Source organism: Melozone crissalis, unplaced genomic scaffold, assembly GCF_028551555.1.
Source record: "Melozone crissalis strain CALT ecotype California unplaced genomic scaffold, PUWL_Pcris_2 ptg000016l_1, whole genome shotgun sequence".
In the NCBI taxonomy this organism is placed as follows: domain Eukaryota; kingdom Metazoa; phylum Chordata; class Aves; order Passeriformes; family Passerellidae; genus Melozone; species Melozone crissalis.
The window spans coordinates 39092553-39120469 of record NW_026535794.1 but is presented as its reverse complement, the minus strand read 5'-3'; the positions used below and the strand labels follow the sequence as shown (position 1 = coordinate 39120469).

Sequence of the window (27917 nt, the reverse complement as noted above, 5' to 3'; positions counted from 1 at the left end):
GAAAAAGGACTATAAAATGTTTCAGATTCAATCATTGCAGAATCTTTTGTCAAATTTTAGTAATTTCATAAATCAAAAAATGTCAACAGAGATCAAAATTGAGGACATGCAGGCCAGTTAGCTAACAAGAAAAGTGTGAATCTGCTCAGCAACATTCTCGGTGCTTCCAAGCTCGAAGGAGAAATAAGCCATTTTTCTCAGTGGGAGTAATTTAAAGAAAGTGGGAAACAAGGATCAGTGTATCTGCCCAGCATTTCAGATCAATGTTGATAATAGCACACATAAGAATGGAGTATGCTTTTTCTCTGTTGGCTCTATGCTTTCACCAACACTCCATTTAAGCTTTTTCTGCACAAGTATGTCCAAGATGATGCACGGCTGTTCCTTGTAATTTTTTATAATTTGTGAAGAGTTCAAGGTGACTATGAAAGCAGTAGAACAGCAGTACAAATTTACATTTCAGTTTCAATACAGTTGAGGATTCTCAAGGTAGTAATTAATTTCATCTTCTTCATTTTTGTACTGTAGTGTCTAGTAAGTGAATACCAGCTTACTGGTAAATCCTAACTCCTCATTTTAGTGAGTGATCTCTGGTCATGCAAACCATACCAGATGGGAGAAAGAGAGATTTCAGGGAATATATTTAATACATGAGTCTGCCAGTCTGCACTGAAAATTAAAGTACTGAATAATGGTCTTGAAGTGTAACTGTCCTTCTGCAATAGCAAAAAATGGCATTTTCTGCCTTCAAGCTATAAATCTATGGTGGATTAGGAACAAGCTAATAATGAACATCTGGCAGACAGGCATAATTTGTTTGCATCAGTGTTACTCATATTCTTGTTTGGTAGTCAAATACCACTTGGTTCTACAATTTTTTTAAGGTGGGGATTAATTCCCTAGGTGAATATCACATTATTTTTACAGATCTAGAGATATAAAGTATGTGCCGTGATATTTTAACAAAACTGAAATTGGTTTTTTACTTTTCTTAGAAGATGCTTTTTATTGTTGATGTTGTTAATGTGTCCCAGGTACAGAGGGAGAAGAAACACTATAATTTTTCAGAGTTTTTTTATCATTAAAATAGTTTTTCTTTGCTTTGTTGGATGGAGGAATAGGCACTGAGTGTCTCGCTTGTGCCTCTCCAGCCCATTACACTGTGCAGGGTCATATATGGTGCTGTAAGGCATCATTCCTGCAAATGGTAATTAAGGAGGAGGAGTACCTCAGATGACTGCATGGGGTAGCAGATCTCCTTCTGTTCTTATGACTGCTTGGGGCAGACTCATTGTGCATTTTCCTGTTGAAGGGAATTGTTTCCTGCCATGCCTCTACAAAGCTACAGTTGTTATTTAGATGGCTCCCAAGATTGGCTATAATGGATTATATGACATATTCTTCTAGAGAGGGGCAAGTGGTCCTGCTGTGTGCTTAGCCTTGCCAAGACAGTAAGATTAGGCAGACTGGCAGGTGTGAGTCTGGGAACCAAAGGTGTTACTTTAGGCTACAAGGGAAACACCAGACAAGGCAGATCAAGGTGATTCACTGTTATTCTTCACTCAAAGATCCAAGGTGGGCATTGGGATAAACAATGTCAGGTCATACTTGACAGATAATTAACTTGGAAGATCATATGGGATGCAACAAGTGACAGTCCATGAGGATGCTGAATACAGCAAACAGACTTGAAACAACAAGGAACAATATTGGTTGTTTTTGTACAATTCAGTGAGGTTGGTGTTGCTCTTGAATAGTTCCTCTTAGATATTTACTTAAAAGATTTTGACCAAGAAATAAAAAATAAATTTTGATCACCTGAAATAGGAACATACCTGATGTTTCCATGAAATTTATCAGTAAGTAAATTTATTAGTAAGAAATTTATCAGTAAGAAATTTATCAGCAAGAAATTTATTAGTAAGAGCACCAGGGTTACTCTGTCCAGACAGCATCTGCTTTTCCACATAGGCATTTTTATTTTTGCTTCGGTGTTATTACACAGACATGAAGCAAAAGTACTTGTTGATATGAGAGACAAGTTACTAATAGTGGTGCAAAGAGTGAGACAAGTTCTGTTGCTCTTCTCCTTCCTCAAAACATCTAATAGACAAATCTGCTGCCATCCATGACTTCCCCAGCAATCTCCACTGCACTATTCATTTATTCCATGCTGGTACCATGTTTAGAAAGACAATGTTGAATTTCTTCCTGCTAATGCTGTCTCTAACTCTGAGAAGCAGAAAAAAATGTACTGTCTGTTTATCTGCATATCTCTCAAATGAAATTGTATTGAATTCATACAGAGGTCATGCAGGATATTTGCCACTACTAGAAATTACTTAGAATTTACATTAGTGTTTGTAAGAACTGAATGCAAATCTACTTACTCCTTTTGCAGTGATGTCTGTCTGAATTGTGTCTTTTAAAAATACTACTGAAGGTCCAATCTTCCCAGTCTAACTGTTTTTAACCCCATTAGCTGTTAAAAGAAGTCTTAAAAATACAGAAAACTGTAATAGAAAGGCAAGATATATGTATTGCACACTTTTGTTGCCAGTGATTTCTTGGAATAAGAATTTTCTACTCATGTTTCCTGTTCAATCACTAGAAGAGTTCCAGATGTGTACTTCCCTTGTGACATGGAGTCAGTCTGTGGCAGTACTGAACACAATATTTAGGTAGCTTAAGTAGGTGGCACTTAATGCTTCTGATGCATGAAATTGGCAATGTGGTCACATGTAAGGATGCCATTTTTAATTTCTGACTAGGAGTGCCCCTAGGAGATTGTGTGTTCTGCCAGATTGAAAACTTTATATTGGATAAAGTCACAAGACCCCAGGAAGAAGATGGACAGCAGTGATCACATGCATGACCTACTGTATATATTTAAGGAAACAGTTTAGACAAGTGATCTCTTGCTCCTCTAGTAGAACAAGTTGCCATTGCATAAGCAGCACTAACCAGCTTGTATAATTATTGAAATACCATTTCATTTAATTCAAAAACAATTCTTGAGGAAGCTAACCAAGAATACTGAATTTTTGAGGATGTAGTTTATGCTATGCAAAGACTGTGTTTTGTGAATAGCAGTAACCAGCAATAACAGAAGCCATTGATCTTCATGATACATTTAGGGGAAAATTCTGCATCCCTTTGCTGCATCTTCTGCTCTATGTTGTGTATGTGTTGCATGTGCAGAGGCAGGTGTGAGCAGAGTGGGGGCAGGATGGAGATAATAGCCTCTGCTAATCCCCCACTGGCACAGTGTCTATTAGGAGTCAGTGATGTAATTAGAGTTGAAACCCTGCTGTCTCTCATCTCTCAAAGTCACATGGCCACCAGTCTATCCAAGCATAACTTGTTCATTGTGGAGAAATGTAGCTTGAATATAAATCTGCTCTTTTGCTGTCCTGTAGACTGGTTTGATACAACATTGAAATCTTATCTCATTCCCCCACTCGCCTTTCAGAATATTGGCAGACCTGAGATGCCTGTTTCCAGGAATGGCTTCCAAGTACTACTACTTCCTTGTTTTAGAGAAGAGGATATGTACTCCTCTATAATTTGAGGTTCTCATAATTATGCTCAAATTAGGCCATACAAATACTTTTTGCCTTCTTTACTTTCTCCTGATTTACTCACCAGACTCCATAAAGTTTAAGCATTTTAAGCTCAGTTAACTTAATGTGTTTTGTCTAATTTGGACTTTCCTTTCTAGAGAGCCATGAGAAACATAGCCTTAGGAAGGCATTTGAATTTAAAGTGTTACTGAGCTGACCCTCTGGCATGTTAATTGCAGGAAGATGATGGCCACCCCACTTGCAGCATCCCTTAACAGCCTTCTGCTGCCCTGAGTCTTGCTGATTGCCCTCCAAGTGACTGGTGTCCCAAGTCCCCAAGCTGTACCGGCCCATACGGCTGTGAGGGCTACACAAAGACATTAACCTTCATGTCTAGCCCTATGTGCTGTGCTATAGATGGATTCAGCAAGCTAGTGGCAAGGGATCGTGTTACAGGCAGCTGCATCCAAGGGGCTCTTCTTCATTGCACTCAAAAATTCCACTCAGACAGCTGGCAGTTGATGCAAAACTGGGAGGAGTGGCTGGAACACCAGATGGATGAGCTACCCATTCAGAGCAACCTAGGCAGGCTAGAAAAATGGGATGAGAGGAATCTCCTGAAGTTCATCAAAGGCAAAGGCCAAATTCTGCATGAGGGGAGGAGTAATAAACAGAGCAGTGCAGGCCCAACTGGCAGGAAACCGCTCTGCACTGGAGTGCTTGGGGGTTCCTGGTGGGCAGCAAGTTGCATATGGGCCAGCAGTGTGTTCTTGAAGCAAGGGAGGTAAATGGCATCTGATCTGCTTTTGGAAAATCATCACTAGCAGCTTGAGGGATGTGATCTTTCCCTTCTGTTGAGCTCTAGTGAAACACATCTCCAGTGTTTGGTCCAGTTCTGGGCTCCCCAATAGAAGAAAGACACAGACATCATGGAGTAAGCCTGGCAAAGGGCCACAGAGATGATGAACTGGAGCATCTCTTCTATGAGGAGTGACTGAGAAAACTGGGACACTTCAGCTTGGAGCAGAGAAGGCTCAAAGGGGCATATCAGTGTGTGTGAATATCTGATCCCCCACACTGTAGAAGACAGGGTCAGAACTCCTGTCCAGTTCCCCAGTGTCTCTAGAACAGGGGTTCTCTCTAGAACCCCTGTTCTAGAGACACTGGGGACCTGTCTCTAGTTCCCCAGTGACAGAACTAGAGACAATGAGCTCAAATAGAAGTACAGGAAATTCCTTCTGAGAATAATAAAATAGTATTTTCTTTTCACTCTGAAGGTGACAGAGCAGAACACTTGCACAGATTGCCCAGAAAGGTTGTGGAGTCTCCATCCCTGGAGATACTCAAAAGCTGTCTGGGCATGGGCCTGGACAGCTGGCCCTGTGTTGAGCAGGGGTGTTGGAGTAGTTGACCTCCAGAAGTGGCTTCCAACTTCAGCCATTGTGGGACCCTATGAAATGTTTATTACTCCACTAATCTTCCAGAGTTATACATATAGGTGCACTTTCCTCTCTCCCCTCAAAGGGAGTCTGAGACGTCTATGTTACGTCTTCCCAGTGAGATTTTTCAGAAGGTAAAGTTACAAACTGTAACTCCATTAGTTATGAGTCATGGAAACATTGATTTTGAAAGGTTTGTATTTTACCCTGTTAAAAAGTTGTCTCTGGTTACAATTACTTTTTGCTTGCTATCAGTATTGTTTTGGTTTTTTGCTCAAATTGAAAATATGTTTGTGTTTTCAAAACAAATGTTATTGTGGGAAAAGAACCAAGCATTGCCAATTTTTTTCACAGCAGGAATATTTTCACCGGCTGGATCTGGTAAACCACTTCTGAAGAGAAAATGTCATTCTAAAACATACATGTACACAGTCACATATACACACACATTTGAATGTCCACATATTTTGCTTTAAATTCAGGCTACATAAAGTGTTCCTGTGGAACACGTCCAGGTCAGGCATGAGCAATAAAACTTGGGCTATATGTTGCTTGTACCTTTCTGCTTTGAAATAAACCATCTGTCAGTAAATATTTCTTACTACCAAGTCCCCCAGTCACACTGAAACCTGAGGTCTCATCTGCAGTATACAAGTATATTGAGTTTTTTTCTGATATATAGAACAGAAACATACTGTATGCATTCACTGCTATTTTATTGTTTCACATCAAATCTTTTGAAGTAATGAATATTTTCTGATGCAGGATTTCACTCAGGAGAAAGAAATCATGTTCCAACTTTTCCCTCTTGACCAGTAGACACTGAATCAGTCTGAAGAATAGAAAATCTTATAGGCTGTATTTAGGTCTGTAACAGTACAAACATTTTTTCAGGAAATTCGGTGAGTTCAGAAGTATGGTGCTGGTAGACAAGATCTGTGGTGGATTTTAATGCAATCTTTTTATATCACATGTATAATAAAATTTTGTATGGAGTTTACATGCCACATCCTCTTTTTCTTTGCAGGGTACATACCCAGTTACTTAGACAAGGATGAGCTATGTGTAGTATGCGGGGACAAAGCCACCGGATACCATTATCGCTGCATCACTTGCGAAGGTTGCAAGGTAAAAGGCATGGTGGGAAAGTGGGAATCAGAAATAGCTCTCCAGCTCCTCCATTATACAGACTTCCTGAACTGTGCTGTCAAAGCAAATAAAGACAGATTAGAAGCTAATAAGAACATCCAGTACTGATGATAAGCCGCATCTGACCATGCTGCTGCTCTTCATATGCATAAGGAATATAGTTGGTTTTTGCTTTTGAAAAGAAAACAAGAAATTTAGACTGGTGTTGCTGCTGTTTAACAGTTAGCTTTTGAATTTGAATTTTTTAATGTTTCTTTAGCCATGTTCTCAGCCAGGGTACAGCAGCATGTTCCCAGCTACTCCACTGAAGCTGTTTATGCAATAGCTAAGGTTCTGCTTATGGCCATGAGATTAACGGTGTTCCAGTGCCTCTCACCATCCCTGTGAAGAAGCAAAAATCAAAATCCTTTCCACATGCTCATATTACAGTAACATCCATCAATTTGGGAAGCATTGACACCCAATTAAAATAGTTTCAAAAAGATTTTGACTTCTTTAACTTAAGCACATTGAAATGTGCTTGCAGCCCTAAAATGCATCTCCAAGACTACATGCAAAATTAAATTTAAAAAGAGATTGCTTTGGGCAAGTAAATAAAAAAATGGAGTAACACAATCTGACACATCTTACATGATTTCACTGCCATGAATTTGCCTGAATAGCTTGAGATTCTGTAAGAAAGCTATTCTTTCTTGCAGAAAGTAAAAAAAAAATTGTTTTTCTAAACAAATGGGACCACACATGTCTTGGGCTGGTGTCATAAGACTAAGCCATGAAAGTCTCATTTTGTTCACCCACAAAGTCTGGAACATTTGGATATGATATTTTGGGTTTGGATTGGCTTTAGAGCTCCTCATTGCAGTAACTCTTATGTTGAAGTAGTTCTTTTGGTTGTACATCATTTCCCTAAGTTACATTTATGAAATGAACAGAGACCTAAATATCCCATGTATAGCAGATTCATGGTAATACTCATAATGGCTTTATACATATATTTACATACAAAGTATAAGAAAGTACTTATATCTTTAAAAAGAACTATGGAGCTGCACAAGTGGTTCTTACACATTTGCATCCTGAATACCAGATAATAACAATACATAACATGTATGGATGCAACTTAATTCAGATATAATGGGAAGTAAGCAGCGCTGGAGCATTATGAAGTATACTTAGCTCCCAGCTGAACAGCTGTATTTGTTGCGAGTTTTCCTGCTAAGATTTTCATTACTTCAAGTCAAGTAGTTCTTTTTATGCCTTCCAGCTATTTTAGAGACATATCATACAAATTTGCTTTTATCTTCACATACAGTTCTTCTGTCTGATGTACAATTTAAAATAATGTTTATGCGCACAAGGACCTGAGATAAAAATTTGCAAAAAGTAATTATTTCCTTGAAGGAGCTGCATACACGTTTCAAGCTGTATGATATATCAACAAAGTTATATGTTTTATCAATACACAATATATATAATAAATTTTCAATTAATTTGATGTTTACTAGTTGCTTCCACTCAAAGTCGCTTTAGTTTTGTAACAAGCATAATCAAGGCTGACAACCAAAGATTTGCTTTGGCAAGTGCTTTCATGAACTTCATTCTCACACATGATTTCTGAAGAGTAGATTGTGAGGAATTTAAACAAAAATAAATGAGCAGTGAGTTCTGACATCACTGAAATGTTTTTCCTGACTTTACCCATTGCATCTACTGCTATATAGGTGTGTAGCAAAGGAGTTTGCTACACACCTTTTAGAAAGAGAAAGAGTTGCTCCCTACTATACAATGTGCTTTCTTTTATTGATGAGAATAACACTTCTGTGGTGAAGTGTTTGGACAGATATAGAGAGCAGCTTACTTAGCATCTAGCTGGACATGAACAAAGAAGGATTTTTGCAATTTTTTTCTGAGAAATGCAAAGAAATGAGAAGGTGAAATGGGCTGTCTCAGCAGAGATGATGGAGACCCTTGCCAACATAAAGCTAGCGCTACATTAAGTCCTGTGCAAGGTTTAGAAAGCAGAAGCTCACTGGCTGAGCTTAATTAGAGATTTTTCTATCTCTTGCTTCATAACTATTGATAACCCTGTGACCCTGTTGTCCACAGCCATCTTAGGTCTTCAGGAAGGGGTGGAGCAGATCCTATCTCTAGGAATTCATCACAGGGTTGAGAAGAGAACCTAAACTGGATGTTCAGTAGATGAGAGTTTGAGACTTATTCCAAACCCCACATAAGGATATCTTGCCTGTGATTTCCTAGATTTTATCTTAACACAACTGGTCCCAGTCTTGCAAAGGCTCCCACACAAACTTTATGCCACTCAGTTTAATTAACATTTCAGGTCTTACCATAATTAAGAAAGAAAGAGTTGTACTCTTAGCTCAAGCTGAACCTCGTAAGATAAAACTCTAATGAGGACAAGGCTCTTCATTGTTTTCACAGGAGTTAGGAGTACAAGCTGAAATACAGCCTTATCTGTACAGGTTAATTCAACACTTTGTGTTAAAAGAAATTGCGCACTGCTGTAAGATTTTACTGGGTATTATTTAACATGATTTAAAAACAGACCTTTCGCCTACTGAAGTGAAGAGACTATTCATTAGACAAAATCCCAGCTGAAGAGACTATTCACAAGGTAAAATCTCACTTGAATTTTGCCGTTGTTTTGACTAAAACCAAAGCCATTCTGAACAGCCTCAGTCAAACAGGACCTGAGTGTCAGTGTGTTGTCTGTGTCAAGGTAATCCTGAGCTGCATTGCTGAATCTAGACAGTCTCAAATAATGGTGAAACTTGAAATTGAAGTCTAAATTTTCTGCTTTATAGCCTATCTTGTTCGTATCCTTCAGTCTTGGGGAGTTTATCCAGCCCCTTGCAAAAGTCAGTGAGAAAAGTAATTTTGAGATTATTACCAGGATTTTGTCCATAATGTTTAGAGATAACTTTTGTCTGATTTCATTACTTACAGCAATGTTTTATGGGGCGTTTGAATGAGTGAATTCAGTGTGATTGCATTAGTTCATATGGTCTTAGGATCTGTTTAAATTTGCAAGATAGATCTGTATTATGGTAAGATGATAGATCATAGATAGATAGATAGATAGATAGATAGATAGATAGATGAATCTTTGGTGGTGATGGGGCTTTTGGGGCTTTTGAAATTCTGTGGTAAATACAAATTAAATCTGCTTCTCAGAAATACAAATAATTCATAAATTAGGGATCCTTTGAGTTTAGAACCAAACTCAAAGATTGTGTAGACTGTATTTGCAAAATTTTTTTCTTGCCCAGATTTGGTTGGTTATTTGGCTTTTATGGAAATAAAGGAGTGGAACTGTTTGTCCTCAATCCTTTAATAGCACAAACACACCATCATTCTTACTATTTGCAGAAGCTGCTTTTAAATTAAAACTATGTGTATGCCTTTCAATATCCTTCAGAATTATTACAGAGTTTGAAAAGGGGCTCAAAAAATACTTCATATACAAAAAAAAAATTAACAGTAAAAAATATGACTACCACAAGACATGTACACAGTATTTGTGTCTCAAGACAGCACTGCTTGCACCTTTACTTATCTATAATGTCTATAAGTTTCTAATTGTTAAGGTAAATCAAGAGAAATGCCATACACTATAAACTGGTTTGAGAGCTTTGAGAATTTTTGGGAATGAAGTTTGTTATCTTGCATAGTTAGGTACATGCCTAACAAATCAACCAGCTCCCAATTTTTAAAAATTGCTCAGTGCTAATGCCTTCCAATGTACTTATTTCTTGCACCTAGGGTTTTTTTAGAAGAACCATTCAGAAGAACCTCCATCCAACCTATTCCTGTAAATATGAAGGAAAATGTGTGATAGACAAAGTAACAAGAAATCAGTGCCAGGAATGTCGCTTCAAAAAATGTATCTTTGTTGGCATGGCAACAGATTGTAAGTATATTTTCCTGGTTTTTCTTTATTTTATTTTTTTTTCAGTGTCTGTGTTTGCCTAAAGTATGTTGATTGATGAAGCTTGTTAAAGTAAAGTAGAACTGCCAGCCCTTTTCTGGATTTAATAATACCGGGGAATCGCACTCGTTGCATTAAGCCACTTTCACAGGGCTGTAACTTTTTGTTTATCCTTCATCAGGGTGCACCTTCTCCTGGCCTTACCAAGCTGAGTGACAATAGGGATGTTCACTGTTTGGAGGAGAGGAGGGAGAAATGCATCTGGATGGACACTTCACTTGAGATAAAAACATCTTGTTTAGAAAATTCTGGAGGATGTGAAATTGAATGTCATTGTATGAGTCATCCTGCAGTTGTTTGTTTTATTTTTAGCCCTGAAGAAGTTATCTGCTGCAAAGATTTTGAGTCTTTTCTAAAGAACTAGAAAATATGGCTGTAAGATTAATCCTTAGGGGTCTTCTTTTCCTGCCATTGCACAGGGATTTACACCAATAACTTCAATTACTACAAATGGGAAGAAGTCACGTTAAGCCCCCCAGAAGTCATATAAATCCCCTTGTGCCTTCATGGTTGTTGCCAGTATAATCCTTTGCAGAAGAACTGACAGGAAAACAGGCCCAGTAAACAACAGAAGAATAGTCTAACTTAGTATTTTCATTGTTAATGTAATGTATAACAGTTCCCTCTGTCTAGAGGGAAATAGAATAAAGGGGACATTTTCATTGTGGCCAGGTAGGACCTTCAGGGAAGGGGCTGGATACCAGTGAAGTGATGAGCAGAGAGCCCTGGGACCTGTGTGTCTGGAGTCACTGGAAGGAATGGGGCTCTACAGGAACATCACTTGTGGGGACTGGGGAAAGAGCTAAAGGCATGTTGACCTGTTTGTGTCATGCTTCAGGCAGATGAGCCTTCTGTGAATAAGTGCTCCCACTTTCTTTGATCCATGTTACCTTCTGCTGGCACACAAGTATATTTTCTGCACTTCAGAGCAGTGAGTGTGAGAGCATGCTGATAGGACTTCAAAGAAAACAGAAGTGCATCTTTCCCAATATGGATTACTCCAAGTCCATTATAGGAGCACTTGGACACCTCACAAAGCTTTTGCATATTACTTTTATTGGTGGAACAACCCCTTGAGGGCAATGGCAGTATACAAAGCATTACCAGGATGGTAAGTCACTCTTTGCTACCCAGGCTTCTGAGAAAATGAAGTTTGAAGGGCAAAGTAAGAGAACTGTCTCAGCTGTGGGTCTTGCCAAGGCACTTCCTTACTGATTAGTTAAGGTGTCTGTAAGCAACTGGTACCTCAGGCACGCAAAAGACCAACTTTCTGACAGTCTTATGAACTCCCTGCCATTTTTGTGTTTTTTCCCCTGCTAGTGGTGTTGGATGACAGCAAGAGGTTGGCAAAGAGGAAGCTGATAGAAGAAAATCGAGAGAAGAGACGTCGGGAAGAGCTGCAGAAGACCATTGGGCACAAACCAGAGCCAACAGATGAGGAATGGGAGCTCATCAAAATTGTTACTGAAGCACATGTGGCCACCAATGCACAAGGAAGCCACTGGAAGCAGAAAAGGAAATTTCTGGTAAGGATTGTAGCCTTATACACTGCTCTTAGAGCCAGGTTCTGTTATTTCTTCTGCGGTGCCTTCCCAGCATTGCAACCCCAAAGAGATTTTATTGCCAGTGTACTGATGTTTGTGAAAAAAGGGTGATTTTGCGTAGTTATTGCTTCATTTTTCGTGCCTGAACCTCAGTGTTTGATCAGACCATGTATTTCAAAAGATAAACAGTGTGTTGCTATGTCAAGGCTTACTCAGCTTGATACTTTTATTGTGCTGTGATAAGAAAAAGTAGAAAAATTGTTTCTCTCCTGACTGAGAACAGAAGCAGTCTATAATACGTACTGTATTTTTTTAATATATTCCATCTAGGGATAGTTGTCTTTATTAGGGACTATCATAAAACATACTGAAAGTTTTAAAACAATATAAAGTTCTAGATGAAAGCTGGTAGTTTTGGTTAATAACTCAGGGGTTTTGCCTCTTTTGGTTAATGGTGAATACAGTACTGAAAATAAATTAGGCAAGGAAAATTAATTTCAGTGAGAACAGGATGATACATACACTATACCATTGGGGTTGCAGCCTACAAAACAACTTGGATTTTCATCCTATAACTAAGGGTCAGAAAATTAATGTTGATTTATGATGCTCGAGTTTAAAAAAGGATTTATTTGATTTTTCTAAATCGATTTTTAACGGAAATAAGTGCAGAATGCAAAATGCTTCTACCACACAAAAGAGGGATTAGAGACTGCATTTCAGAAATACACAGGAGTGTTTAACAGTCAGGGTATACTAAATCAGATAGAGCACACTCATCTTTTTGCAAGCCCAGGTTCTTACTGTGTAATTCACCATGGGAATTTCAACTCGCTGTTGAATTCCTCAGAGAAATTATGTATTCAGAACAGCTGATCTCTTTCATAATGTTGGTGTTTTTTTAATGCCAGTGACACCATCTATATTTCTATATGAATGGCTTGTGTCCATAGACTCCACAGTCAGGAAACCACAGCCAGTCCTCACTGGCAAGAACCACGAGAGCGCTTTCCAGGGGTGTTGCAGAGCAAGGTGTGAGCAGACCAAGAAGCAGCTGCAGTAGTACTTTTGTTTGCTTAGACAGGAGGCTGTTCTTCAGGTATCAGCTGGTTTGGGATAAAACCTAGGGAGCTGGAGGTTGGGGCTGGGAATGAGTTGTTGAAGAGCAGGAGAAGCTGACAGTCTGCCCCAGGAGTTATGGATCTGTCCTTATGTGGCTGAGGCTGGTTCTTTGACAACAGGGACTTCATTAGGTCTACCTTACCTCTTCTCCTGTTGAGTTAGGTGGAAGGGGCTCCCCTCCAGGGTGTTAGCTTTAGCTGGCTCTCCTGACTTCCTTTGCCTTTCCCAAGAAAATGCTGTGCTCTTCCTTTTTCTCCATAACAATGATTTGCGTGAGTTTAAGCATTTGGTCTTTTTTGCTTGGAAGGGATGAAGTTTGTTTATCATGAGCACACAGACAATGTGGTTTAGTTACCCAAGATTCAGGGAGGGAGAGAGCCTAGAAATGAGTTTGAGTTTTTTAATAGGAACCATCAGATAATTGAGCCCAGTCTTCTTCATTGTTCCTTTACAATTGGTGCTTGCTTTATTAACACATTGCTGAGTTTTTTTCTTATAAGAAGTTAGATTTGGATTTAGATTAGTTACAGAAGGATCTTTTATGATGTGTTTCTTTTAAAAAGTCGTTGAACACAAGTTTTTATTACAGACAGCACTTTCAGCACCTCCAGTGTTTAAGCATCTTATATAAATGTCATGGGGCCCATCAGTCTTAAAGGTCTGTGTCTCTGGATTTTATCTAGTTTTTGACCTTAATGTGAACAGAATGAAATTTCTTCATGGTGTTTGGTAGGTGTTTGTAATTGCAAAGCCACAGTTCAAAAACAAAAACAGTTTTGATGTGCCTGTTTTTAAAAGACATGGTAACATTGACCAGCTGCACAAAAAACAAGTGAACAAGTTCAAGTGCAGTTGGAATAAAAACCATTCATTACAGATTCTCCTTGAAACTATTTCATTGTATATCCCTATTGAAATCCTCAAAATATGATTTGTTGTTCATTTGGAGAAGCCTTGAGCTGAAATCATGCAACAGGCAATTTTCAAACAAAATTTTACACAGATAAGTTCAAATTCCATTTACATTATCCAGGGCACCTTTCAGTTAGCCTGTTCTTTCTTGCTCTTAAGTTGTTTTTGCTTTGCACATAAGCTGTTTTAGCCTTTTGGAAACCGGCCTTGGCAATTGCCTGGGGGATGCTGTGTGATACCTGGCAATCTGTTCTGGGGAGGCTTTCTGAGCTTTGAGTGGGTGAAAGAGCCTAATTCTGCAAAGCATGCAGCATCTTCTCAGGGGTAACATGTCTCCTCAACTCTTTGCTTTTAGGGAAACTTGAGAGCTTTCAGCTGAGAGTTTTCCTGTAAGGAAAAGCGTGCCTATGTTTTTAAGCAAAAGATGTATGTGCTGCACCCATAAAATGCATAGATACAGACACAAGTAAGAAACTATGTGCACAACAGCCCAGTTGTCCACAAAGAATGGGTAGAAGCATACCAGCCACCCATTTCTCTGTGCAGTCACCTCTTTCACAATGAAAATGAATTCACAGATTTGTATACCTTAGAAATGAATTCACGTTTTGTGACGTAAGCGGACTTCACTTATAAAGCAAATAGCGTTTCTTTTTATTTTAGCGCCTCTGCCATACCAAGCAGGACTTTTTGGAGTATAAAATAGTTGCTCTAAGACAGACTGCTCCTTTAAATGTCTTTGTTTATATCCTTAGCCAGAAGATATTGGGCAGGCACCAATAGTTAATGCCCCAGAAGGTGGGAAAGTGGATTTAGAAGCCTTCAGCCAGTTTACAAAAATTATCACACCAGCGATTACAAGAGTGGTGGATTTTGCCAAAAAGTTGCCTATGTTTTGTGAGGTAAGAAGACTTTCTTGCACTCCTCATTTATTATGCCTGTTGTTAAAAACTACTCAAAATACTCTGGCATGGAACTTAAAAAATTCAGTTTGCCTAAAATTAAAAAATTAAAGACACTCAGAATTAATGGGAATAGAATAATCTGTATTTTCATTAATTTTCTTTTTCCTGTGATTGCTGAAATCCTGAGTTTGTTAATCTGGAAGTCATTGTGGTTCATTAGGGATTCAGATATGTCTTTAGAGGTGGCCTTCAACAAAGCAAATTAACAAAAAGGTACTGTCTAGAAGGTTCCTTGGCAGGTACAGTATTGTGGAGTTAGGTCTAGACAGTAAAAAATTCTTGAAATTCAGGAAAGCACCCCTGTCCAGAAGTGGCACTTGCCTCATTGGGTTTCCTAGGCTTGGTTTTCCTGAATGGGGAGGTTGTGCATAAAAGAGTTTGTGAAAGCAATGGATTGTCATTCCAAGTAGATACTCTTAGGTAAATATACAGTAAATAGACTCAAGGACTTGGTTGCACATAAGGAATACAGAGGTCTTAATCTGATCTCATTTGTACCAAGGTATCATTTTTATTGAAGGACCAGATGCAATGGCTGATTATATTTTTTTTCCCTCCGATTTAATAAATGGTATCAGAACTGCAGCCTGAAATAATATTTCAGTCTTAATAATCTAAATAATTTTCAAAGAATCATAGAAAGGTTTGTGTTGCAAGGGACCTTAAAAATCATCCAGTTCCAACCCCCTGCCGTCAGCAGGAACACCTTCCATTTCATCCTTTGAGGTCAACACCCTACCAGAAAGGAAGGGTAATGCAGCCATCAAATTTTACTCTACTGTGGCTGGCATCTTTTTTTTAAAGTCATTCAGGGAGTGCTATATATGTTCTCTGGCAAGTACAGAACAAGAAGAGGTAAATATCAATAGTAGTCACAGTGTAAATATCTCACCCTGGCCAGCCTCTGCATTGGTCATCAGCCATCAGTCAAGGAAGCATGAAATGTAGCCAAGCATGAAGATTTTAAAATACAAGGAATATGTCCATAGCTCATGACCATTTAGTGTCTGAGGGAATCAGTCTCCTCTGATCTGGCATTTGTTGGTGGGAAATTGCAGTGACATACCAAGGAAGTCTTTTTAATTTAGAAAGCTCTGCCAGTCACACACAGACCTCAGTGCCCATCTGACATCTCCTACCCCTCCTGGCTACCATGGACCCACTTGTGTCAGAGCTAGGCAGGAATCATGGATGAAGAAGTCAAGGTATTGTTGAGCATGACGTCTCTATGTTATGTGGCTCAGCTGGACGGGCTTTGTTTACAGCTGAGCACTGTGTAACCCTGACACCTGCCCAGATACAGCAAGATCTGATGGCTGGGTGAGGGACAACTCCTCAAGAACACAATGGAGTAGGACAGTTGTCCTCCAAGTTGTCATATAGCACTTCCTGTAGCATGAAGAAAATGACAAATGTTTGCTTCTTTTTGAAGGGGCACCCTCCTGTTAACTTTGTTTCCATTATGATTTTTAATCCATACCTTTTTCTTAGAAGCAACACTGTGTGGGCTGTAGATTTTTTACAGGACAAAACACTTCTTTCTTCCATAGGATCTGCAGAGCATTTAAACATTAACTCAGTTCATAATTCCAGAGGCTGTCTGAGAATGCACTAAATCTCTATGAAAGTGGGACATGACAGGGAGCAACCATGGCCACTTATATTTTCATAAGGCTACTTTTCCTTCTTTTTCACATCTCTGGACACATGTAGAAGCCAGCAAAGCACTGAGTGCCCAGCTTAGCTTGTGTGCACCCATTGTTCCCTGCCTCAAACCAAGTATCCAATCCCAGACTAATCAAAGTATAAGGAAAACTTGATTTGCTTCTCAGCATTTCTCCTGTTGTTTCTTTCCTGCTTTTCTTTCTGCTTAGAAAATGGAGGAGAATGTAATAAGTTTAAAGTGGGTTTTAAATGTCAAGGCATCAGTGGTTCCACAGTGGGTGAAGCTGTGTGAATACTCTTTGAGATCACTCAGGTCAGCTCAATTCCACGGTGCTGCATTGCACGTGTCCTGCAGAGGTGAGCCCTTCAGGTTCCTGCCTTGTGCCTTTTCTCCCTGCAGAGAGAGAGGAAAGGACAACACATGGCAGAGTTTCAGTCACATTTATTGATCCTGCTACTGGAAGATGCTCTGGTGGCAACACTCAAGTGATGAACGTAGGTAGCATTAAAATCTGCACAGCTGGGAGTAGAACTGATGTTCAAGCCTCCTGTCTCTAGTAACTCCTGCTACTGGCAGATAAGACCTGAGGCTTGGCATCTGTGAAACAGGTGTCCCATGTATCCTTCAGAATTAGAAAAGCAGGTGAAAGACAGGTGTGGTCAGACTGCCTCTACCATAAAGAAGTTTTAAGAAGGATCAAGTAGAGAGAATTGAATTCGTTTCATGGCTCACTAATAAAACAGCTGAAGCATCACAAAATATCTTCTCTACTGTTACCTATTTCTTTTCTACTATTCTTCCTACTGTTTAGAAGCTTGGTGTTTTTTTTCAATTCTCTTTTCTTGTCCCTTCTCTTTGCCTTTCTTTCATGTTCTTTTTTTCGCTTCCATTGCTTTTTCCAGTATCTCTTCATGGTTCCGCTCACCAATCTATTCTCGTTTTAATTTTTTTTAAACTCTATTTCTTTCCCTTCTTCAGTCTCTGCTGCCAAACAGTGGAATTGTCATTGGGTAGCAAGACTTCTGCTGTGCCTGTGCAGTCTTCCTCGCACTGCTGCTGAGCTGAGGGTCATCTGTAGGGAAACTGATTTGCTCTGAACAGGATGAGTCAATTTTCTTGTGTATTAAACACTTCACACCTGAAGCTGGCATTGCTGGAAAAGTAGCTGCATGACTCAACTCATTTTCCTGACCATGACTAGCTCTGTGCTTAAAACTCTGCTCCAACTGGGAACTGCTTTCCACTTGCATTAGGTAGCTCTGCATCATTTCCCACCAAATCAGTGCACTTGCTTTGCAAGTACACTGTTGCCATGTAAACCTATTGTTCAGGGGGGGTTCATTTTTGAATTGCAAAACAGGTAAATATAATAATTTTATATAAATCAAAAATAAATGGCTTTTTGCCTCCTTTCAAGCCAAGCAGAAGTGTGTTGCTCTTTCATATGTGGGACCATTGCTGTTCGCTTACAGTCTCAAAACAGTCTTGGTGGGTTTTGTTATTGTTAAATAACTTATGAAAACATAAGGACATTCTTTATAGAACATGTTCTGCTCACATGTCAGCATCCTGGTTATAGTCTGTAAATACAGAACCTTTGGGCAGCTTGCCTTTGTTAATGGCATGGAAAAGTCACATGCCCTGAAGATCACAGTTTATGCTGCAGCATAAAAGCTGTAGCTATACTATAGATTTTCTGTCTGTCCGGCAATAGTGCAGGGAGAACAGCCTTACTAGATTAAGTTTAGATTAATAAATTCTCTGTTGTTAAAATGGGCAGTGAGAATTCCTGCTCCACTGATTGAGCTATATCCTGTAGATATAAACATTTATTTAAAACACAGTCCACTCTTACAGACCCTCCCAAATGTCTTTCCTTTCCTCTGGTCAGGTAAGAAATAAGTATGGCTGATAGTGAATTTAACTGGGATGGCTGAGGTTTGCACCAGCCCCAATTATGGTTTATTCTCCTATGATAAGTTGTAAGCTGAAGGAGCCAACAGCTGTGTTATTGCTAGATTTCCCAAGGGTGTGTGGAGATGCTAACCAGGGATTGTTAACCTGCTGGCAGTTCCTGAAGACAGGAATGCAGATCCTGGGGGTTTGTGCAGAGCAGCATGTTTGGAGGGGAGCTGCACTATGCAGGACAGTGTCCTGGGCTGTGAACTGCAACTTTGGGCTCGTGGATCTGTTGTAGCTGTAAAAGCCACTCAGTCTGACAAACATGAATTTTTCTTTGCCATTTATAATTTCTGCAGCTGCCATGTGAAGACCAGATCATCCTTCTGAAAGGCTGCTGTATGGAGATCATGTCCCTCCGAGCAGCAGTTCGCTATGACCCCGAGAGTGAGACTTTAACACTGAATGGGGAGATGGCAGTGACAAGGGGCCAGCTGAAAAATGGGGGTCTTGGCGTAGTGTCTGATGCCATTTTTGACCTGGGCATGTCTCTTTCTTCATTTAACCTGGATGACACCGAGGTTGCCCTTCTTCAGGCTGTTCTGCTCATGTCATCAGGTGAGAACAGAAATATATTGGGATCCAAACAATTTTGAAACTCTTTGGCCTTTGTCACAAGCCTCTTTATAAAGAAACAAGATAGGTTAGATCTTGTAGTGCTGACTAGAGTAATGTGTGAGAGAAATTTTCTCTCAAAACCCCAGTGACTTATTTTGGTAAGCATCATAAAAAAAATTCAGAGTGTTCAGAGAGGTGGACATAAAACTGGTTTTGGTAACACACCTTGCTCATTTTGGTACTTAGGAATGAGCCAGGGATGATCATCAAGAAGAAATCAGTTCTGATTCTGAGCCAGTTTTCCTTAAATGAAAAATGGATAATTTAGCAACACTGATCCTTATAATAAGTTCCCTCTTCCCCCAAGCAATGTCATGCACTGGGCATTCATACACATTTACACCAGTCTCATATGCTTAGTTTGACTTGCCCTCTTGTTTTCCTAATTAACAGCACCAGCGCTTCCTAATGGGCATTTACAAGTGCTGCTTCCCTACACTGGGACCATTTGCAACTGGTCATGATACAAAAGCAGCACAGACAATTTCCTATGATTTCCAAAGAGTTTCTAACCTTCTCAATTTGAGTGTGTTTTCATATATGCTTCTAGCGATTGTGCCAGCCCAAAGAGGAAATTCCATTCTTGGGCAGTGGTAGATCTGGCAAGATTTTATTTTAAGATGCTTTGAAGATTGGGCACTGAATAACAATACACAATCAGTGATTTACAAGCATTAACTGTATCTGAGATAAAAAGATTTCCACATTAATCACAACACAGCACTTTATTTTCTCCATCAAAACTTTTTGATTTCTTTTTTAGGTCCCTACACACTGATATGGGAACAGGGTTTTCAAAAGCTAATTCAAAAATGACCTGCTTTCCCAGAGGTGTCTCCTGAGAAGTGATGTGAAAGGGGCTTTCCCAGTCCCCATCTGGGTGCCAGTTGAGACAGCCAGATTTTCAGCCTTTGTTGTTCCTTGATGCTCCATAACAGCCCACCTGGGATCAAAGCATGATCAAACCATTAGTCAGATTGTAGAAAACCAGATAGAAAGGAACTGTAATTTAGATACCTGACAAGGATTTTTTTTTTTGTTTCTTTATTAGTTGTTTTATAGAAAAATGTAGATAGAACCCTTAGCTGCAATCAGGAATCTGATGTTCTAGTCACTGTAAGGAAACACTTCCCAAATGTCTACACTCTGTGTAAGTGTGTGTAAGTGAGCAAAGCAGGCATTGGATGAAGAAAGGAAGGATTATCTTCTTCTTTTAACAGGCATAGTACTAGCAAGTGAGTTGGCTGGAGTGAAAGAAGTGAAAGTCTCTGGTCTCTCTCCTTTCTTTCCTAACATCAGAATCATCCTGTTTTTCCTGATTCATGATCAGGCATTTGTTAAAGCAAATATGTAGGAATGATAATTCTGCTGCTGCTTTGTATCTGCAGATCGCCCAGGCCTTGTTTGCGTGGAGAGAATAGAAAAGTGTCAAGAGGGTTTCCTCCTGGCATTCGAACACTACATTAACTACAGAAAACACCATGTTGCACACTTTTGGCCAAAACTGCTGATGAAAGTGACAGACCTGCGAATGATCGGAGCCTGCCATGCCAGCCGCTTCCTGCACATGAAGGTGGAGTGCCCCACAGAACTGTTCCCTCCGTTGTTCCTGGAAGTGTTTGAGGATTAGAGAGACTGAAGTGGTTCTCCACACCCCGGTCGCACTACTGGCTGTCATTTCATCCCATTGCCCAGCTCTTCTCACCTGTTTGTTCTTCTTCTTTCGTGGTCTTCTGTTTCTTGAGATGGGGCTGGGGTTTTGTTTGAGTTTTCTTTTGGGGTTGCTGGGGGCAGTTGTATACACATGGATGAAAACATCCCTTTAATGCGGGTACTTGTGACTATTGCAATTTGTTCTTCAGTCCTTTGATGTGAGTGCTTTGACAGCTTAACAGTGAAAATACGAACAGACCAATCTCATTCACCAGCATTTGCGTGGTCACCAGCTCACACCCATCATTGCCTGGAAAATAGGGGAGAGAGACTGAAGTGGCAGAAAAATAAATTTGCCTTCAAGTTGAAACAGCTATTGTTAATTTGACCCTGACAATTCTGTCTTTTGTTACTCCTTTTGCAGGGTACAACTGACCAATTCATAGTACGAAATTTCTGGTCTTTGTCATGGTTTCTATTGTAACAATGACCACTATGATCTAGAATCTTCATTATCATTATAGTCCCATCATTCTCTGCGGTTTTTTCCAGCAGATGCAGTTTAACTGGGCCCCATAAATCAAGTACTTAAGATAATGCAGTGTTAGAAGGGACTGAGTCTTGTTGGTCTTTCTTTTTTCCATGTGTATAAGATATTAAGATCTTCAGTTTCTAAATTTGGACTCCAGGTAACTTCACTGGAAGGTTTGTTGGAGCAAGGACAGAAATTTGATTCTCTGAGGTGCTCCTGATAGTGGAAGGGTCTGCTTTTTCTGAGGTGTGTGGAAAATCTACCACTCTGAGGGAGAAGGCTCTCTGTCAGGATAGCAGGCAGTGTCTCAGAGTTAATTCAGGGATGTGAGAGCTCACGGAATGACAACAAGGAGAATGGAACATATGAGGTGACTTTCAGATAGGACAGAAACCAACTGTGTTATTAACAACACTCAAGACTGTAGAGCTTTATCCCAGGAATACAAACAGTGTTGCTCAGCAGTAATCCTCTGTTTTTATATATATATATATAAAGTTTATATGCACCTATATATATAATTTTATATATATATAATTACAAATCTTCAACAGATGTCTTAAACATATTTCCGTATTTTTATCTTCTCTCTCTCTCTGACTCTGCCCTTTGTGTGTGTGCATGTGGATCAGCTGAGTTCTCCCTCCCTACAGGTATGTCTATATGTGTTTCATTAGGCTAGATGCTCTCTTGATTCTTTTAATTTATTTCCACTAACTGCACTAGCAGGAACCAAACTGAGCAATGACAAAATGTCCTGCTGCCGAAGTCTGCAAGCCAGTACACACAGTCCTGGAATGTTTGGAGGCCAGTGATGAGGACATTGTAGGTAGAGGTTCCTCTCTCACCATCTCCATTCAGGGATGTTGTCCCTGGGTTTTATAAACTTGATATTAAATCATCCTCTGAATTTGTATGACACTTCTAAAAAATCTTTCTCTTCTTCCTGGGAACCAGAGACTTAGTTCATGTTTTTTGCACTGCCTCATACCCTACATTCTTTCATGCTGTGCATTGATTTGTACCAGTTTCTTTCTCTGCTATTTATTGTCCCATTTGCCCAGCAAGTTGTGGGCATTGTTAGAGTGCATGTGTTGACTTTCAAAGCTCGTGGCCCATATCTGAACCCATAGGTTATGTACTTATCCCCTCATAAAAACAGGATACTCAGGAAAACTAATAGATGGAACACGATGTACGTGTGTCAGGAGTTAAACTTTTTCTACCCTTCTTTCCCTACATCATTGATAAAGCATGTGGAGTGCAATTGGGCACATTTTTAGGGATGTGGAATCTTGTTCTCTCTGTTGTTTGATACCATATGCACCTGTGATGAGCTGTGAGCACGAATGTTATCACTTAGGGGGTTTTTTGTCAGAACATGAAACACATTGGGGTGTGTAGGAGTTTTTCTGCAGGTAGCAGTGAAGACACACCACTGGAGATTATTTCTTAAATATTTGGTGTAAAACCTCTTTTGTTGGCTGTGTTGGCTCCATCTTGAAGCATGTGTCTAAACAACATCTCTATCCAAATTCCTTGTAGAGCACAGTCTTGGGGGTAAAAAGTCAGAAACTGGCTTTTTGGATAGGTGATTTGGAGTGACTTGATGGAGGACTTACAGCATGTAGTAGGGAACTCAGAAAAGCAGCCAATCCCTTACTTGCACTGATGCCTTCACAATCTAGAAACAAAACAACATACTTTCGAGACAATATTAATATAGCAAGGAATATAAAAGCAGAGTTGGAGGCCTCCAGGTGCAAATATGGCAAAATGAACACGTGATACAGGCCTTCTGCAATTTTGTGAGTTTAATAAATTAGCATATTTAACAATAGTGTTCAATTCAAAGAGCATTTAGTTATGTAATCCCCCCTTTTGGTTCTGCCCATTTGGAGCCCCTTCTGAGTTTCTAGTCCCATATCCCACAGTGGCTTGCAAAGGAAAGAGAAATGTGCATGTCTTTTGAAGCCCTGTTCTGCCATGGATCTGAGCATGGAATTCCTCCTGAAGCCAGTGCAAGTACTTCACCTGTTTGCTTAATGTGAGCTTGAGTAGGCATTCAAGCTTTTGACTGTGCTGCAGGTGAGACCCAGGAGAGGAAGCATCACACCTCTTCTTCTTCCTAAATACCAATGCAGTTTGGAGCTGTGCTTAGTCAGGGTTCAGAAAATCAGGCCTCCTTCCTTAGGTGATTGCAGATGGACTGAAGTGCCTAAAATCAGGCAACCAACTTAGACAGTTCTGGCGGTGCTCTAAGCAGAAAGGACATACATCAACATGTTTTTCTAGCTTTTCAGGTTAAGTTGGAGTCTGGCACTAATTAACAGACTGAGTTAGTAGTATTCCCTAACTGAAAACTAAGACCAAGCTCATAGTTGGACAGATTTGACAGATGGATGAACTGACATCTAATGGCCTCTGATCTCCTACCAGTTTCTCTCATTTCCTTTCCTTTCCTCAGTATGACTTCTGATTTATGTGATCATGAGAGCAAAACTAACTTACCTTAGCTCTGCAAAGACGTACTTCTAAATATCAGAGATCTCAGGCCATTGTGGGATTGAGCCCTGGACTGACCACCTCAGTGGCAGACACCAATGCCACCGCCAGCCCCCTTTGCAGTACCTGGCCTTCTGAGTGAAATAACAAACTTGTGCTTTCCAGCACAGTCCAGAGTCTTGTTTCTACTGGTGCCACGTGGCTCTCATGTTTGCTTTGTGGTCTACATGTGGGTCTCACACAGAAGGTTTTTCCTGTCAAACCTGATTGTCACCAATCCTGGTATTGCCCTGAGTGACATGTGCATTTAGATACTCATTTCATGTGTAATCTCAGTTAAGTTGTGATATTTATTATAACATATATAGTGTGTGCTAATGGTTTTTGTTTACATTCTGCCAAAATGTAGACCTTAGATTTAGACCTCCCAGGTCCAAAATCATCTTTAAGCAGACTGCTTGCTTCTTCAGAGGCAGGTATGAGAAAGAGGAAAAAACTGTCCAGAAAGACCATTTATATCAGAAATCTGCCAAGAGAGGGCTGTTAATCACAAGCAGAGCATGTCATTGCTAGTGATGTATTTTTATGCTATGGAACTCTAATCTGTATGTGTCATATTGACTTCTTGCTGCATGAATCATAAATTTTAAAAATCAGTCTTACAGTTTTGAGATGTAGCCAGCATTCCTAAGGCTAAACCTTTTTCATTGACAGAATCAAAATCCACAACCAAGGAACGTTTTCCTCTCACTGTGAGAGCAATTGAAAGTGTTCAACATTTATCTTTTCACAAAGGAAGAGGCAACAGAACCTCTTAATGTGTCTTGTTATTGTGATCATCTGGAAATGATTGCCAGACATTTCCTTTTGATATAGTAATGAAGTGATCTGTATTTAAATTTTATAGAGAGAATTTTATTCTAGTGTGATAGAGATTTATTTTCCACTTAAAGACTCAAAACGGTGTGAGCACGTTTTTGGTTTGTTTTATTTTTTTTTTTTACTATGGTATATTTTTGCTTTAAAATTAAAAACAAAACAAAAAAAAAAGGTTTGGCCTTATCACAAAGTTTTAGTATAGATGTTAGCAAACGCAAAGAGTATGCATTATTTGTGTGTATCCACATTGACTGATGTCGCCTTCAAAAAGCAATATTGTGCAGGTAATAAGTTGTTTGTGACTGTCCATTGCACAGTTTACCTTCTTTAAAAGCTAACCTTGTTTATGCACAAGACAATCAAATGTAAATCTACATCAGCACCCAGGTGTGGATTAAATTTATGTAAATTACTGAGCACAATGTAAAACATTAAAAGACACTTTATTTAATTACACATTTAATGTTGGTAAAGATAGTATCAGGGCATGAACTAGCTGACATACTGTAATTTCTTTTTCTCTTTTCCTACTTCCTTAGCACTCTACAGTTTCAGTTTGCTCATAAATACATCAAATTAGTCATTCATAATTTTTTTGAAGAGGAGAGTGGTTTGGGTTGTTTATTCGTTTTTATGAAGTCAGTTGGGAGGACTTACTACTTTGTCTATGAGGGTTGTGGGTTTTACTTATTTGGTTAATTTTTTTATATCAGTTTCATGCCCTGAGGGTAAGGCAAACATTACACCATACAGTAAAAAACAAAGTACCTTGGATGATGTATTTTTTTGCAAACAGTGTTAAGAGTTATGCTAGATTGGTAATATTTTTTCAGCCTAAAATATATTAAAAAAATCTGTGATCACAAATGTTTTAAACTATCTAAAGAGAAAATTTGTATATTTGGGGAAGAAAATAATTTTTACATAGCTTTTGTATGCAGATATTAAAATGTAATTATGAATATAGTGGGCATAGATAACTGTGTAAGCTTGAATTCTAAAAAAGAAAAAGCTTATAACTGAAAAGTGGTCCTGGTGTCTCTGTCTCTTTGTTGCAGGCTCTTTTGTCAGCTCTGTCTCACGCTTCCAAACCACTGGAATGGGAAAAGTAGAACCTAGAGCACAATGTTTTATCAGCTATAACCTGTTCACATTTCTGTGCTTCTGCATCCCTTTCATCACCTACCTCATATCTTATCTCCTCTCCTCCCTTCCCTTGGGCAGCCAACCAAAGGTTTTCACTTCCTCACTGTTCACAGCAGCCAACCTTAATTTACTCCAGTGAACTGACTCTTGATTTATGTCTCACTCAATTACATTTTTTAAGGGAACGCCCTTTCTTTCCTTCTCCACTCCCAGTCTAAACAGGGATGGTGTGACAAGAGCAATAAGCTTCCCATCCTTTCATACTTTCCATACCTTGGTCCCCTACCTATTGGAGAAGATCTTCTCATTCAGATATTTTCTCTAGCCTTATTTTCCTTTGCAGTTCTTATTTCTCCTCCAGTTCTTCCACTCCCATCAGGAAGAAGCCAGGTCTATTGCCTGGATCCAGAGCAATGCCTTGGCCTGTCCCAGATGGCAAACCTGTTCTGGGCTCTTGTTTCATGGTGATTTCCACAGGCATTCACTGGCTGCCTGCCAGCTCCTGCTCCTGGTCCCCTTCCACAGGAGGTGCCAGGAGCCTTCCAAGGGATGCTGAGCTCCCTGAGCTGCCCTGGGAGCACATTCCTGACACCTGGCTGCTGTCCCTGGGCAGTGCTGTGCCAGCAGCTGGAGGGTTTGTTCCCATTGTGGCCTGTGGGAAGAGGGGCTGCCTTCAAAGGCAGGAGCTGTGTGTGAGGAGCCAGAGGGCAAGCATGAAATCCCTGCTGTGCCTTCAATGGAATCCCTCCAAGCCCTGCAGTTCAGGCACCACCTGGGGAAGCCTTGCCAAAGCCTCTGCTGGGTTTGCACCCAGCGAGCAGCAACGTGGGTTGCTTTGGCCCCCCAAGACCAGCTCTGGAGTGAGGAATTAATCTGGTGTGTAAAAACTTGTTTACTTAATGTGAAGAAATAGTTCTGCTTCCACAGATGCCAGTGCTCTGGGTACAATGTTTTCATTTGTAGTGGTGAAATCTGTTTTTCAAAAAGGGGTGTGGTATCTGTGGATTCTGAGAGCCACATGAATTTGCTTCAGTGTCTATTTATCACTACAGAGAAGGACATAAGGAATGGTAGCTTTTCCTCTGGAGCTCTGGCACTAAAGCAGGAATGTGTTCTTGACCTGCTGTGGGCTGCTTCTTGCACCTTGAGTCCATTGATGAACACAGGGGCTGTTTGTTTGCCCACTTGGTGAGGTGGGTGAGGGTTTTCTGTCCTTGAAAACTCAGCCACGTCTGAAGGATTTTCTCTGTGAACTTGGAAGTCTAACAACAAACATGTGTCACACACACGGCCACGTGTTCTATGTGGTATTCCCCATAGCATCAGTAGTTCCAAAATGAAAACCTGCATATGAAAAGTGACTGCAGGCACATCACCTTGGAAATAAGTAAAGGGTATGTACAAAAGTCCCTCAGCTCTGTTTATCATATTGCAGCCCTCCTTTTCAGACTGAATCACAGAGCATCTCTCTCTCCTCTCATGCCTATGCCTGCTGGGAGCACTGACCCTGCAGGTACTGCCACAAGTTGCCTTTGTACACACAATGAAAAATTAGAAAAGAAGCCTGAGGAATCTCCTTTGTATCATTTGGGAGAGCTTTGAGGCTTCTAAGGTCAAGGAATATTGAAAGGCCTGTGGGATCTTTAAGTCAGAGGCCCCAAAGGGAGAAATAAAATGTCTCACAGGTCATCCTGACCTTGTGGTGGCATGAAAAATTACAAACTTGGAAAAGTGCTTCATACTCTGTACCCTGCTGTGCAGAACTGGGGTGGAACCTGCAGAGAAGACAAGACAATCCTTAGTGGATTGTATTTGAAAAACACAGTGTAAAAAAGTAGAGAAGGACATCAGCAAATCAAAAGCATAACCCAGAATGAGTCATTTTCTGAATTTCATTGGAATCTGAATTTGCTGGAGACTGTCTGAGTGGGTATGGGGATAGTTTCAAGCAGTGTTTCTCTGAACAGAAATGTTCTAGTTACAAGAAATAAAAAGGAGTTTTTCAAAATTCAAGAAAAGCTCTATTTAAAGAGGAAAAACAGTGTTATATGTGGCTACAAGGTCTTTGGTATCTCCTTGCTCAGAGATAGGAACAAAAAGGAGAACAAGTTGTCTTTTCTGGGCTAACCATAGAAGCAGAAAGCTTCACTGCCCTTTGTAATGTTTAAAATGGAAATGAAAGGTGGGGCATGTCTTTGTGCTTATATAAAGTTGGAGGAGGAGTTGGCTAGGGCTGAAAACACATCCCAAGTGCAA

General features: G+C 39.9%; 1 protein-coding gene across 9 annotated transcripts in view; it reads left to right on the top strand.

Moving 5' to 3' along the window:
* The window catches only part of THRB (thyroid hormone receptor beta), a 166132-nt gene extending 143135 nt beyond the window's left edge, over nucleotides 1-22997 (top strand). For 7 of the 9 annotated variants that reach the window (XM_054273748.1, XM_054273750.1, XM_054273749.1 and 4 more), the window contains 6 exons: nucleotides 6030-6130; nucleotides 9935-10082; nucleotides 11481-11686; nucleotides 14494-14640; nucleotides 18628-18886; nucleotides 20335-22996. In XM_054273748.1, coding sequence (XP_054129723.1) covers nucleotides 6030-6130; nucleotides 9935-10082; nucleotides 11481-11686; nucleotides 14494-14640; nucleotides 18628-18886; nucleotides 20335-20576 — 1103 coding nt within the window. In that variant the 3' untranslated portion in view covers nucleotides 20577-22996. Of the gene's footprint in view, nucleotides 1-6029; nucleotides 6131-9934; nucleotides 10083-11480; nucleotides 11687-14493; nucleotides 14641-18627; nucleotides 18887-20334 lie in introns of all 9 variants that reach the window. The other 2 variants (XM_054273746.1, XM_054273747.1) reach the window with 1 other exon arrangement.
* Nucleotides 22998-27917: the final 4920 nt, after the last annotated feature.